Source organism: Crassostrea angulata, chromosome 2, assembly GCF_025612915.1.
Source record: "Crassostrea angulata isolate pt1a10 chromosome 2, ASM2561291v2, whole genome shotgun sequence".
NCBI classification, from domain to species: Eukaryota; Metazoa; Mollusca; class Bivalvia; order Ostreida; family Ostreidae; genus Magallana; species Magallana angulata.
The window spans coordinates 26563508-26577752 of NC_069112.1; the positions used below are offsets into that span (position 1 = coordinate 26563508).

At 35.1% G+C, this 14245-nt stretch overlaps 1 protein-coding gene across 1 annotated transcript in view; it reads left to right on the forward strand.

The window, feature by feature from the left end:
• The first annotated feature begins 308 nt into the window (after positions 1–308).
• The window catches only part of LOC128174094 (uncharacterized), a 197451-nt gene continuing 183514 nt past the window's right edge, over positions 309–14245 (forward strand). The window contains exons 1-3 of the mRNA XM_052839729.1: positions 309–1449; positions 2572–2631; positions 2911–3014. Of these exons, the coding sequence (XP_052695689.1) occupies positions 309–1449; positions 2572–2631; positions 2911–3014 (1305 nt within the window). The remainder of the gene's footprint in view (positions 1450–2571; positions 2632–2910; positions 3015–14245) is intronic.

Sequence of the window (14245 nt, forward strand, 5' to 3'; positions counted from 1 at the left end):
GTCTTAGCTCAAAAGCCTGTCAAATCGTGTTGATTTTAAAGAGCCATGGCTGAGTGGCCAGCAAAGAAATAAACAGGCTTACATCAGATTGCTGTTTGACACAACTAACTAAAGTCCAATCTCCTGTTAAATTGGTTCTATTTGGAGCTGACTGTGGTCGTCGAGGTGGTCGGACGTGTTTTGAGTAGCTCCCGGGTCGGAGCTAGTTTACCTTTCCTGTCGGCTGTGGAGTTTTATTTTCCATATCTACATTCCTCTTAAGTGAGTATTATTGATTTGGCTGGTGCTAACATTGATATTTAAGTGTAATGGGGCAACATAAACACAAAAAAAGGAAAAGAAAAAGTAAAACTTCCGACAGTAGTGAGAATGGCGAGAATGGCGGCAGTGAGCAATGTTCACAGGTGCCCGATCAGGAAAGCCATGACTCGTCTATGTTAAGCAGCATCATCAGTGTGGCCAGCAACGTTCTTTACGGGACACCGATACTTACTAAACCAAATGTAGCCAATAAAACGGATCACCTGGGACCCACCACCTCGACACCAAAGACTCAAGCGGCTACAAAACCTAGTGGGGATATTATTTCTCAGTTAAATGAACAGAATGATAAACTCGATAAGATTATGCAAAAGTTAGTTAAATTAGACCAAATCGATCATATTGAAGAAAAACTGGAAAAAGTGAATGCGACTGTTGCAAAGTTCAATAACAGGATCAGTGATGTTGAAAGAAAGCTAACGGAAAACTCGGCGGCGGTGAGTGCAATCTCAGCGAGAGTTGAAAAGCTAGAAGAACAGGGGGTGAACACCGATCACGAGAGAGACCTGAAGAGACACGAGAAAACAATAGAGTCGCTATGTAAAAGTCTAGACAGTATGAGACGGGATTATAGAGCTCTCGAAGCATCGATTACCGATTTACAGTGTCGTTCAATGAAGATGAACCTCATTTTTACTGGCATCGGAGGGGAGACCAAGGATGAGGATACGGAAGATAAGCTTCGCGCCTTTCTGTATTATGAGCTAGGCATCGACGAGCATATTCAATTCGGAAACGTCCACCGGTTTGGCAGATACGTCCGCGGTCAAGATAGACCGATTGTTGCCCGATTTCTCTACCAAAAAGACTTAATCGCTGTCAGGAGTAGGTCGCACAGGTTGCGCAATACGGGCTACGGAATCCGAGAACAGTATCCCACCTCTATTGAGAGGCGTCGGAGGGAGCTATACCCCGCGATGCGGTACCATAGGAGCCGTGGCGACAATGTGAAGATGGTTCGAGATACGCTTTACGTCAACGGTCAGCGTTACGACCCCGAGACAGAGCCTACAGAGGATCCAACGTATTTTGGAAGTCACGTTGTGCCTGCGCCACCGATCGGTAATATGGACAAGGGTACACCTGAAGATCAACCCATGGAAGGCGAGGACCAGTTAATCGCGCAAGGTAGTACTGACGCGCCGACACCCACCCAGAGCTAGGGGGACGCTGAGGATAGACCACCGCTCCGAATCGTGTCATGGAACGTGAACAGGGGTCTGGAAAAGAAGTTAGGTGAACATGAGTTTTGTAAACTTCTTTCTTCGTATGACATTGTATTTTTATCAGAGTGTTGGGTAAACAGTGAGTCTACTTTAGACCTGTCTCATCTTACTCAAGGTTATGCGTCCTTTATGTACCCACGTACCAGAGGCAAAGGGGGTGGAATGGTAATTCTGGTAAGAGACGAACTACTACCTCACTTTTCAGTTTGTAAATATGTTGGTGACAGTATGGTATGGGTAAAATTGTCAGGTATATATAAAAATGACGTTAATATTTGTTTTGTTTACATTGCACATGAAAACAGTGTATTCTATACTACTTATGATATTGACCTTTTTGACACTCTATTATGCGATATTGCGAAGTACAGTGATATGGGTGTTATCATATTAGCTGGAGATTTTAATAGTCGTGTGGGTGAATCAAAAGATTATGTTGAATATGATATTTTGGCTAACAATTTGTTAAATAACATGCCTGCATTTTTGTCATATGATAAGGATTATACTTGTTCACGTAGATCGGAAGACAAACATGTCAATAATTTTGGTCGTAAATTACTCGAATTATGTCGAGCCTCTGGTCTTAGAATATGTAATGGCAGGGTTTCCGGGGACACGCGGGGCAAATATACATTTTTTAACCATTTAGGTTCGAGTGTCATAGATTATGTTTTAGTTGGTAAGGATGATTTTGATGCCATCGAGAGTTTTACTGTTAAAGATTTTAATGAATGGTCAGACCACGCTCCAGTTGAAGTGTGTATTCATAATGTTAAAAACTACCAACGCTATGACAATCATAACATTTTCTGTAGTAATGTAACGGCAGGCAGTGTGTACAGATGGAATGAGGAAGCTTTTGAGTCCATAAAATCTATCTTACACAGTAAAGTGTCTGATTTTTACAGTCTTTTTGAAAAAATGGACTGTGGGATCCTTAGTATAGATCAGGTTGTAAATAATTTCACTAGTATATTAAACAGTGTTTTTATGCCTTTTTGTAGTGTATCCAACTTTTTAGGTGGATCGTCTATTGACATTAAGTCTTCCAGTAGTAATAAGCCATGGTTCGATGACAAATGTAAAGAACTCCGTAAAGTTTATAAAAGCTCCTTACGTATTTTTAATTGGGAAAGGTCTGTTCAAAATCGTATCACTTTATGTGAAAACAAACGTGTCTACAAAAAGCATGTACTTAGAACTAGAAATAGGTTTGTCAGACACGAAGGTAATAAACTCAACTATTTAAGAAAGCACAACCCAAAACAGTTTTACAAGATTTTCAAGAAAAGAAAAACAATTAAAAGCTCTTTAGATTTAGATGCTTTTTATCAATATTTTAAGAGTGTTTGTAATGTAGATGAAAATATTGTAGACATTGAAAGTCCATTTTTTGAGCAGAGGAGTACTGATACTGTTTTTAGTGAATTAGATGAAGCCATAGATGAGGAGGAATTACTTTCAGTATTAAAAAAATTAAAATGTGGTAAAGCTGCCGGAACAGATCACCTGTTAAATGAATATTTTGTTAAATTTAAAGAGTTTTTTTTACCAGTTTTAGTTAGACTTTTTAATAAAATTTTGGATGCAGGTACTTTCCCAAGGAGCTGGTCTATAGGTGTAATAATTCCACTTCTTAAAAAAGGTAACACCAATGATGTTAACAATTACAGGGGAATAACTCTTGTTAGTAATCTGGCAAAAATATTTACCACAGTGTTGAACTATAGATTACTTCGCTGGTCTGACGACAATGGTATCATAAGCGATGCGCAGTTTGGGTTTAAGCCAGGTCATAGTACCACAGATGCTATTTTTGCACTTACTAGTTTAGTATCTTTATATTTGAAAAAGAAAAAGAAATTATATTGTTGTTTTGTTGATTACAGAAAAGCGTTTGATAGTGTGAATAGAAACAAGTTATTATACAAACTTGCTACAAATGGAGTCACGGGAAAGTTGTTAAGTATTATTAAGCATATTTATTGTGAGTTAAAATCATGTGTCAGATATAAGTCTGAACTGTCAAATTATTTTTCGTCAACAACTGGACTTATGCAAGGAGAGGCTTTGTCGCCTTTTCTTTTTTCATTATATATTAATGATTTTGAAATGGATCTTATCCGAAGTTGTTGTGAACCTGTTGACTTCAGAGACCTTTCGCTTTTTCTTTTAATGTATGCTGATGATACTGTGTTAATAGCTAATTCAAGGGAGAGTCTACAGGGTATGTTGAATCAATTGTATCAATTTAGTAATGATTGGAATATTGGTGTGAACACAGATAAAACTAAAATAGTTGTTTTTCGACATGCGGGTAGAATGTGTAAAAATGATTTTTGGACCTATGACCAAAAGCATGTTGAGGTTGTTAATTGTTTCAATTATTTAGGAATCAATTTGAATTTTAATGGGAATTTTAATGTTACACAGAAAACAATTGCAATGCAGGGTAGGAAATGTATGTTTGGTATTCTAAAACTATGTAATGAAACTTATTTAAATATTGAGACTAAATTAAGCATTTTTGACACCTATGTATCTAGCGTTCTTAACTATGGCTCCGAGATATGGGGTTTTCACTCTGGTGATGAAATAGAACGAGTTCACACAAATTTTTGTAAAAGAATTTTGAAAGTTAAAAAATGTACGTCAAACTTTATGGTTTATTCAGAGTTAGGTCGTCTACCTATGAGTATTATACGTAAATTGCGTATCATTAAGTATTGGTTGAAATTGATTAAAACAGAAAATTGTATATTACGCAATGTATATGAGGAAATGGTCTCACAGTTGATACCAAATACATGGTGTTTTAATGTCAGAGAATTATTAGTATCTCTGGGTATGCATGAGGTCTGGCTTTCACAAAATGTGGCTAACACTAATGTTTTCTTAAAAATTGTAAAGCAGAGATTGTCTGATTTTTTTATTCAGGAAAGAGACGCATTTTTTGAGTCATCCTCTAAATGTTTATTGTACAAGTATCTGCCTGACACTTTTTCGTTACAATTTTATTTGAGTAAAAATATTCCGGAAAACCTTGTTGTCCTTTTAACAAAATATAGACTGTCATCGCATATGCTTTTGGTAGAGCAAGGCCGATATAATGGAACTGTCAGATCGATGCGTATCTGTAAATATTGTAATTTAGGTGAAGTCGAGGATGAATTCCATTTCATACTTATCTGTCCATTTTATAAAAGTCTACGGGTATTGTATTTAAAAAAATATTACTGGTCTCGTCCTTCAATGTTTAAGTTAGTTCAACTCCTTGCCATTCATAATCGCAAACAATTGTGCCATCTCGCAATGTTTCTGCGTGAGGCAGGTAAAAAACGGGATGTCGGATAACTAGTACATCCAACTGATGTATTATTACTATCACTATTATTATTAATATTACTATTATTATCATTATTATCATTATTATAATCATTTGATTTATTGATTTATAGGGTCTCTCCTCCTATGAATGTACATGTATGAATAATATTTTTTTTGAATATTGTTTAACGTCAATAGCGAACTGTTTGATTTTGATTGGATAGAGTGTAGCATTATATATTTATAATTATGTACATATGTTTCAACAGCTTATAATTCATTTGAATTTAGCCAATAAACAATACAATACATTTAGGGCACGCATTTTACTAAACGTATAAAATGTGAGAGGTGATACAAAATTGAGCAGTTAAGATGAATAATAGTCATTGGTGATAGTATATCAAACCTGTACATGTGGGTAGATTTGAGTGACCACATGCTATGTGAGGAGATAAAAGACCTAATGATACTGCAAGGCACTGCTGATCAATCCGTACATAAGGGTGCGGGAAACACAGCTCTCCAGTAGTCATCCGATGGCTGTCTTCTGCCTCCTCTTTTTATACAGAATGGGACACGGGCTACTCCCCATGTAGAGGAGGAGACATTCCGGAAACACCTTGGCTATGGCACCCGCCAGGTGTGGGCATGTTGGAACAAAGATCTCGAGGATCTAAATAAATTAAATATCATAACACTCCATAAAACCCCTAGTGCACGTTCCTCCATTTTTATAATGTTCCGAAAAAACAAAAAACACGTGGGAATTATGGAAATGATGTTTATAATCATGTAAGGCTTGTCTTAGCGTGTGGACACTACAGACGTAACACATAACGTATGTTTTAGACTGGTAAGGCAAATCTTATCGTGTGTCATAAGATATGTCTTAAGACATATCCTAGGACATGTCTTAAGATATGTATTAAGATAACATGAACAAAGCCACGGGATTCCAAATAAAGTTTTATATTGCTTATCGTAGGATGTGAACAGCATATTGTCTTACTCTTTTTCTAAATCTAAATTTTGTTTCAATGATTAATTTCCCAACATTTTAATAAATTGTACCCATCAATTGCTGATTCCGACTGCTTTAACTTTAATAAGTTTCTATTGACTTTTGACAAAAAAGAAACGCGTGACCATCCAGTGAAAAATACAGTTTCATTGACAGGCACAGTCAGCTGCATGTGTTACCGGGTGTCCGGGGTTTGTGTGCTAATTATACACACCCGAACGGTTTCACGAAAAAACTACATGCTTATTACGGCACGACAAAATCTGTTGATTTAGAATGTATTCTTTTTCTATAAATCGAAGTCATGTCTTCTTAACGGTGTAAAACTTTGATCCAATGTGTATTTGAATAAAGTTCCAATTAGGAAACACCGTAGAAATATTTTCTATAGGCCCCTATGAAACTGACTCCATACAAGATGAATAAAAGATGAGTAAATTGTTGTTTAAATTTGTAATTCATACAGATATTAGTACATTAATAATCAAAAACCATTTGAGGAAGTGTAAAACTCGAGCGCCATTTTGAAACGATTAATTCTAAGAAAGATTCCAAATGAATAAATCTGAGGAAACGTTACACACGGTTCTCGGACGCTTTGCCCGAAACGCTGAACGCTTTGTCCAAAACGCTAAACGGTTTACACGGAACGTTTCTCGCACGCCTTTTTGGTGTAGTACGCTTAGGGGTCTGTATTATTAATTTTTTGAAATAGTTTTCAGGATTTAGGCATGTTTGTCTACTTGATAATGCTCTATCACATTACTGAGCTTGTGAAGCAATTTTTGAAGTCGGAGAAGGTTAACGTGTTGCCACATCCACCCATCATACTTTTCAGATCTAGTGCAATACAATTTTTTCCTTTTTCCAAAACTTCTTATCTGGTCGTCGGTTAAGTACGACAAACTTTTGGCTCAGCCGTCAGTACCTCATTGGTCTACCTAAATCAGCGTACCGTGGCGCATTTCAGGATTGAAATATAATGGAGTGACAAAGATAGGGAAAAGTAGCTTAAATGATGAAGATTATAGTTCAAACTCAAGTCTAAAGGAAAATACAAATTAGAAGCAAAACGTTTGAAGTTCTTGGTCAAACACAAAGGCAGATAAGTGAATAAATGTTTTCTTGCTTTGATGACTACATTTCAAGAGACGATAAATCTATAATCATGATTGGAGCTGGTGTGCCAACATTTTTATACAGAGCTTGCCTTCAAAATTCAATTACAGGTGAGTTTTAGCACTAATTGGAGTAATAAAAAACTGAAAGCGATCAAAATCAAATGCAATAGTTACAAGTATCATCCATAATTTGGCCCTATTGCTCGGTCCTTCCATATCTTTGTATTGCTTTGCTGTGACGGATCATGAAAAGAATTTTTTAAAAAGAAAAGAAATATGTGTAATAGAGGTCTTCGGAAGCATTCAGAAATCCCATTAATACTGTACTAAGCTGTTAGCTATTTGCTCTGAAGTATGATCAGCAAAAGCTAAAGGTACATGTAAAATAAGTGAATGAGAAAGAAAACTTCTAGTCTCCGTATGGAGACAACTTAGTTTTTAGTAGAAACTGTGTTTGTAATAAGCAAAACATTACATATCGAACAACCCTCGTATGATATGTGTATTGTACGATATCTCAAAAGCATTCGACTCAAATAGTGAAATGAACATTACATCCATTCAAAGTAATATCCGCGGTTTGTGCGTATCCCGTTCTGCTACAATACACGTTCATATAGTGAACAGCCCTCGCATTATACATTTAGTTAATATGTTGCTGAAAATATGCAAACAAAATTTTGTAACTTATAAAGTAAAAAAAGCGCCGTCAATATTATCTTAAGTGTAATTTATAGAAGACAATAATAAATGATGCAGTATACATGCATCTTTATGTAATATATAGTGTATGTTATACAATATGAGTGGGTGCTTGTGTTAAATCTGACTACTTTGTATTTTGGTAAATTGTGGTATTTGTTAAATATATAACATAGGATTTCACGTATTTTTTTTCAACTTAATGAAATCAGTAATAACTGATAAAATGTGTAAAAATAGTGTTGTACACAACAAACAAAATTGTAAATATTTATTCATGCGTACACTGTTTAGTAATAATGTATATTGTATGCTCAAAGGGGTCCTGATTTGAAATAATCAAATGTATCTACGCAGCTTTACTAATCATATAAATTTTATATGAAGATATCTTTATATATTTACGTGCTCTAGTGTCTTTGCCTGTGATAACACTACGTATCGATTTCGTACTACGAGTATACAAGCCAAAACTGCAAATGACGCCAAATTGAGGCGCCAGCGGGGTTTGCTTATTTATTTTTAAATAATAGTTTATAATTATATACATATATATATCAATTTCGACGGTGGTTCTGCGTGTTGAGATACTGGAAAAAGCTGATATGTTTTGAGGATGACCGAATAACAAAGACACCAAATGCGCTATTGATTTGGGCGTGGTGGAATCACATCTTACGAATTTCTTCTCGGAAATATGGAGAGACTCCTTGGAGAACGTACCAAGACCGATTTCGGCTTAGAAAATTATATAACGCTTAATCTGAGCAAAGCGGAAAGATCACACATGGCTCAACTTAGAGCAGGGATCCTACCATTAAGAATCAAGTCAAGACGTCCTCCAAACGAGCGATTGTGTACTCTTTGTACCCAACACGTCATTGAAAATGAACTACACTTCGTGTTGGCTGTCCGTTTTATAACCAGTGTCGCATTGAGATCCTTGGCAAACAGCTACTATCACAAGCACTATTGAACTGTGATATCGATAGACAATACATGTTTACCTATTTAATGAGCCATAAATTTACACAATTATTAAAATTCGTTTTAAAAGCATTCCGGATTCGAAGACAATTTCTTTATAGATAATTTATTCATTTGAGGATATTCACTTTGATGTAACATTGTAATTTAATATGTACCATAACCCCAATATAAGCTAATAATTTTTACACCTTGTATAACTCGTGATGAACTATAATTGTTAATATTACCAAGGATGACTTATAGGCCCAATGGGTCGGGTGCCCAATATTCATGTACAAATACTACCGGTAGTTATTATAAAGTTTGTATCATACGGCACAATTGTACATAATATGCACATGTCACTATAATAAATAATATACTTACTTACTTATAAGTAGTAAGGAATCATTCTTTGAATATTATGAGATAATTTCGGTCGGGGCGTGATCAAATCTATCATAAAGCCCATCAGGCTTTATTGGATTTGACCACGCCCCGACCAAAACTATCACCTCATAATACTCAAAGACTGTCCTTTTTCCTTAAATATCGAATTCTAACGCAACATCACGAGGGGTACATTTCCGTACGATGGACTGTTGTGTGAAGTGGCGTTACTTGCGTTAGCAAATTAAAATGTCGTGTTGTGTATAGGTAATGTTATCTTTGAAATGATAATCAATCCTCTTTGTTCAATGTGTTTTATGTTGGCAGAATTACCAATACGCTAGTCAGCATCATACAATTTTTAAATCCTTTAAACAATGTACAGTTAGAAAATTGCGTTATCATTGGTGAATGAAAACAAATGGAGAGAGAGAGAGAGAGAGATAGAGAGAGAGAGTTGTAGGAATGCATCCACTGCGAGATAAGTTGAAAAAAAGGTCACACCTATTCAACTTTCACGATCCACATAGTCACACCCCCTCCCCCCGATAAAGACGGATTCTAGAAGAACATATTTAATATACTGCTTGTCGTTGCTTTCCTGACCCAAAGTATATCTTTTTATTTCATTTTTTTTATGGTGACCGACTCAGCTAGAGAGAGAGGGGGGGGGGGGGGGGTGGGGTGTCACTATATGAAGAATCAAGATAGATAGATAGATAGATAGATAGATAGATAGATAGGTAGATAGATAGATAGATAGATAGATAGATAGATAGATAGATAGATAGATAGATAGATAGATAGATAGATAGATAGATAGATAGATAGATAGATAAACAATGATGGGAATTCCTTCATCTAGCGCATGCGTCAAGAAGGTTTAACTTGTAAGGAATTCCCATTTTAATGACCTTTAATGTAGTTGCATTAAGCACAACAGCATTAAGCGTGCGAAATCAGCATATATGTGTTTTGGATTATAAAATTGGTTCTTCTTCCAGATGGCAGAGAAAACCCCAAATCTTTATGATGGGTGAGTTATTTTATAAACTTCTAGTTTTGATAAAACCAATTGCACTAGCAAGTCCCAATGATGCATGATGCGTATATTTGATATACATTTGATCCGAGGTTCGTGGCTGATGAGAGCTATTCTTTTTTAAACTGAACGTACTTTAACTATGGTGTTCGAAAGGAAAATATAATCCATTGTAAACTTCGTAACTCAGCTAGTAATTTAAATGCTGATTTATATAATCATTTTCTGAGTGACAACCCAAGTTTTGACATGTGTGGAAACTTCCCACTTTTTTATTGAATGTCCAACATACTGTGTTCAAAGACATTTACTAATCCAAAATATAGATTCCTTAAGACTGCCAATACCCTTTTCAGTTCATCTCATTCTTAATGGTGAAACAAAATATTGCAATATTTAAATATGTACATGAATTTATTAAATCTACAAAGAGATTTAAATAATCCATTTAGTCCTTCTTATTGTCCTATACCACAACCTGAACCTGTGTGTATTAATTTTTTTTTTCTAATTATTATCACCAGTAACTACAAATTATAATATTATAATACTGTAATATGTATTATTATACCTATTGTAATTTCTGGTCATATATTTCAAATATACATATATGCATATATTTATCAATGTAATATCTATTGCAATATTATTGTCAATATTGTATGGCACTAAATCTTGTATATATGACCTTGACCTTGTATGTCGCAGAGGATTTATATAGGCAATGCCTGCTATCCCATCCGTTTATGTGATATATTGCATAATAGAATATTGTATAAACTGAACGCAATACTGATCAGCCAATTTGCGTATGAATAAGAAAGATTGATGAAACCATGCGACATTAATTGAATAATGTTCAAAGATGCACATCACTAAGAATTTGTTAATGACATTTTTGATAAGAGGGGATAAGAGTAAGAACTCACCAGCACATTAGAAAATAAGATTCTAAACATTAAATGAAACCCCAGTTACATATTTCATGATTCCATAGGATGCTGAACGACTCAAACTTCCTTTATATTGCTTATTTTGTTGATTTCCATACCAATTTTTTTTCAACCCCCCCCCCTCGATGCTACGTGCCTGTATGGTTAATAATTTTGCCATTTGTACTCGAAAATTTTAGACTGCTTTTTTCCAACGATAAGAAATTTAAGCATTTTTATTGTACTTGTTATAACAACAGTCGGTAAACTATGGACAGTCAATTTAATAAGATTGAGAGTTAACATTTTATAGAATAATCTTCAATCTACAATGTATGTCATAATTTGTGATTAAACGAATCAAACATTGTGTCAAAGTAGCAGAAGTTACACTTGAAACAATTGTACATTTCTAGATGTTAAATATTTTTTGGCAGAATTTTTTTTTTGAAATTCAATATTGTCTAAATGAGATTATCCCTCCTATTTTTTATTGTCGCATGAACTTCACGCATCATTGATGATAAAGATCTTGATAGATTTTGATGATGCATGTCCCATCTACATTGCAGGAAAATGGATGAAAATTTTCCGCGCGTGCACATACACTGAGAGAGAGAGAGAGAGAGAGAGAGAGAGAGAGAGAGAGAGAGAGTGTGTGTGTGTGTGTGTGTGTGTGTGTGTGTGTGTGTGTGTGTGTGTGTGTGTGTGTGTGTGTGTGTTCTGTTGATATATATATATATATATATATATATAAATACATATATATATTATACCCCCCATATACAAATATAAATGTTAACAAATTATTTCTAAAAAATTTCCAATATTTCATGATATTTTTAATTTTTAATATTTTTACATTCTAATTCATTCTGAAATGTGTCCTATGTTTCTTTGAAATACGGAGAAATAACGGACAAACAGAGGAAAGAAATAAAAGATAAAAATAGATGTAAAAAAAAAAGATGGACGTTATTTATAACTAAGAAGAGAATGTATCGTACAATGATTGAAACCTAGACGTACGTGTTTCTTTAACTTCTACCACCTTCTCCTTCCAACATCAGGATAAAATTATTTCAAAATGAATAGATTTGATGTGATGTTTGTAATTGTGATAGATAATTTTACTGTCCAATTTTGGGCCCAGAAGGAAGACAGAGCCAGAGTTCTGAATGATAGGGTACATACATAAATACATAGTACGAGTAACTTCAGGTGCAGCGGTTGGGGTCATTGTCATATGTCTGGGTCATTGTCATATGTCTGTGTTACCAGACGAGTATACAGATATGTACATACAATTATCTCTCAACGTGTTATAGATTCGCTGTACGTCTTTTAATTACAACTTCATGCCATTGTTAGAATAAAGTGCATGTATTAACTAGGCCGAATTAGCTTCCAGTCTAAAAATAGTTCAGACTCTGAGAACAAAAAGTTTGCACATAGCTGGTGAAAATCACTGTTTCAACAAAATGAGTCAAATGGAAATTTGATACTTCATACATCTTGGCTGTTTGGAAATGGGGCCAAGTAGGGGATATTCTTCTAAAAAAATATGAAAGATGTAAATGATGGGGGTGCTAGATGGTACTGGGGCCAGAAAATACTGCATAACAGTTATAATTAGTTTCTTGTTTTCGTTATTTATGGTATTTACTCGATAGACAGTAAACATGCGAATCAACATTGTTAGTTGTGGTCATAACTTCAGGCAAGTAGCTTGGGGGGGGGGGGGCTGTCCCCCCTTCTTCTCGCAGCAATTAAAACATTTTGTTTTAAAATTACATATAAAAAAAGTAAATCAACGAGGCCCCCCCCCACTTTTGGAGCCATGGAAAAAATGGATGTGAAAGGAAGAAAATTAACAGTGAAATTGGTATTATATGAAATCTATGCTGTCCCCACCCCCTCCCCTACGGATCTCGGATTAGGATTTTCATGATTTTGAGAAGTTGCCTTTTTGTGTTGTTTGTCAAGATTTTTTGGAACCCCCCCCCCCCCCTTCTTCAATCTCAAACCGATGCTACGTGCATAAACAACAATGATTTATTTGTTTCATTTGGCGGAATCAGTTGGTGACCCAGCCTACGTTAAACTCAGCATGAATTTAACACACACGTACGTGTGTGTTTTTATCTAATTTTTTTTTTTTTTTTTTTTGGGGGGGGGGGTCTTACAAATGCGAATTGTTTGCCTGTTTGTAAAGGCTGATATATAGGAATTTATCTTCGGGGATGAGTGTGTGGAGTATTTTTTTATATCTCGATCGGTACATTTGTACCTCTCGGGTCGTAAAAGAAGAATTCGATCTATCACAAGTAGAAGTCTTAACAGTACTGTTTTTGTTATAATAAATCTATATGGTTGTAAATATATGGAATAGAAAATTAGTTTACATATAACATATATAAATGATTAATTGGTTAAACGACTGTTTTGTAAATTGGGTGGCAGTAGTTAAATACGAATATGCTTGACAAGAAGGATATACAAATTTATTTTTTAAACTTCTATTGACAGCAGTTAGGCTAGTTCCACACAAATATTTTAGAATATTATTAGAAATATCAGTATCCGGTCAATGGCTAAAAATTACCAACCTGCCCTCAACCCGTGACTTACCCCCTCCCCCGAAACAATCCATTGACGAAGTTAAAATTGTCAATTGTTACATGTACATTGTACATGTAACTAGACGTTCATATTATAGCTCAGCAGAAACACACAGCTACTTCTTATAACCGACCGCCTTCTGACTGGCGGTAGTTATTTAATATATAATGTATAATATTTCACATGTATGGATAATGGAAGTGTATTTAAATATTCTTATGTAATATAAAATTGATTTAAGAAACTCTTAGCGATAAGAACATATGTTGAAATAAAATATTTCAATGCTTTTCATGTATTTCTCAACAAAAATTCACAGGAACTTGGGACAAGGAACCACCCCCCCCCCCAACTCACCCCCGCCGTCTTCATTTTTTATTGAAAATGAAGAAAGTGTATTCCAAGTACACTTAAAAATAACCCTGTGAAAATAAATCGTGAAAGCAGAGCTCTAAAGAAAAACCAATGTCCGCGGTGTTCGTACGATACTAGTACACCGCGTGTACCACATTCAGGATATGAAGGGTATTCACAAATACATGTATGTATCATCTGTATACATGTAT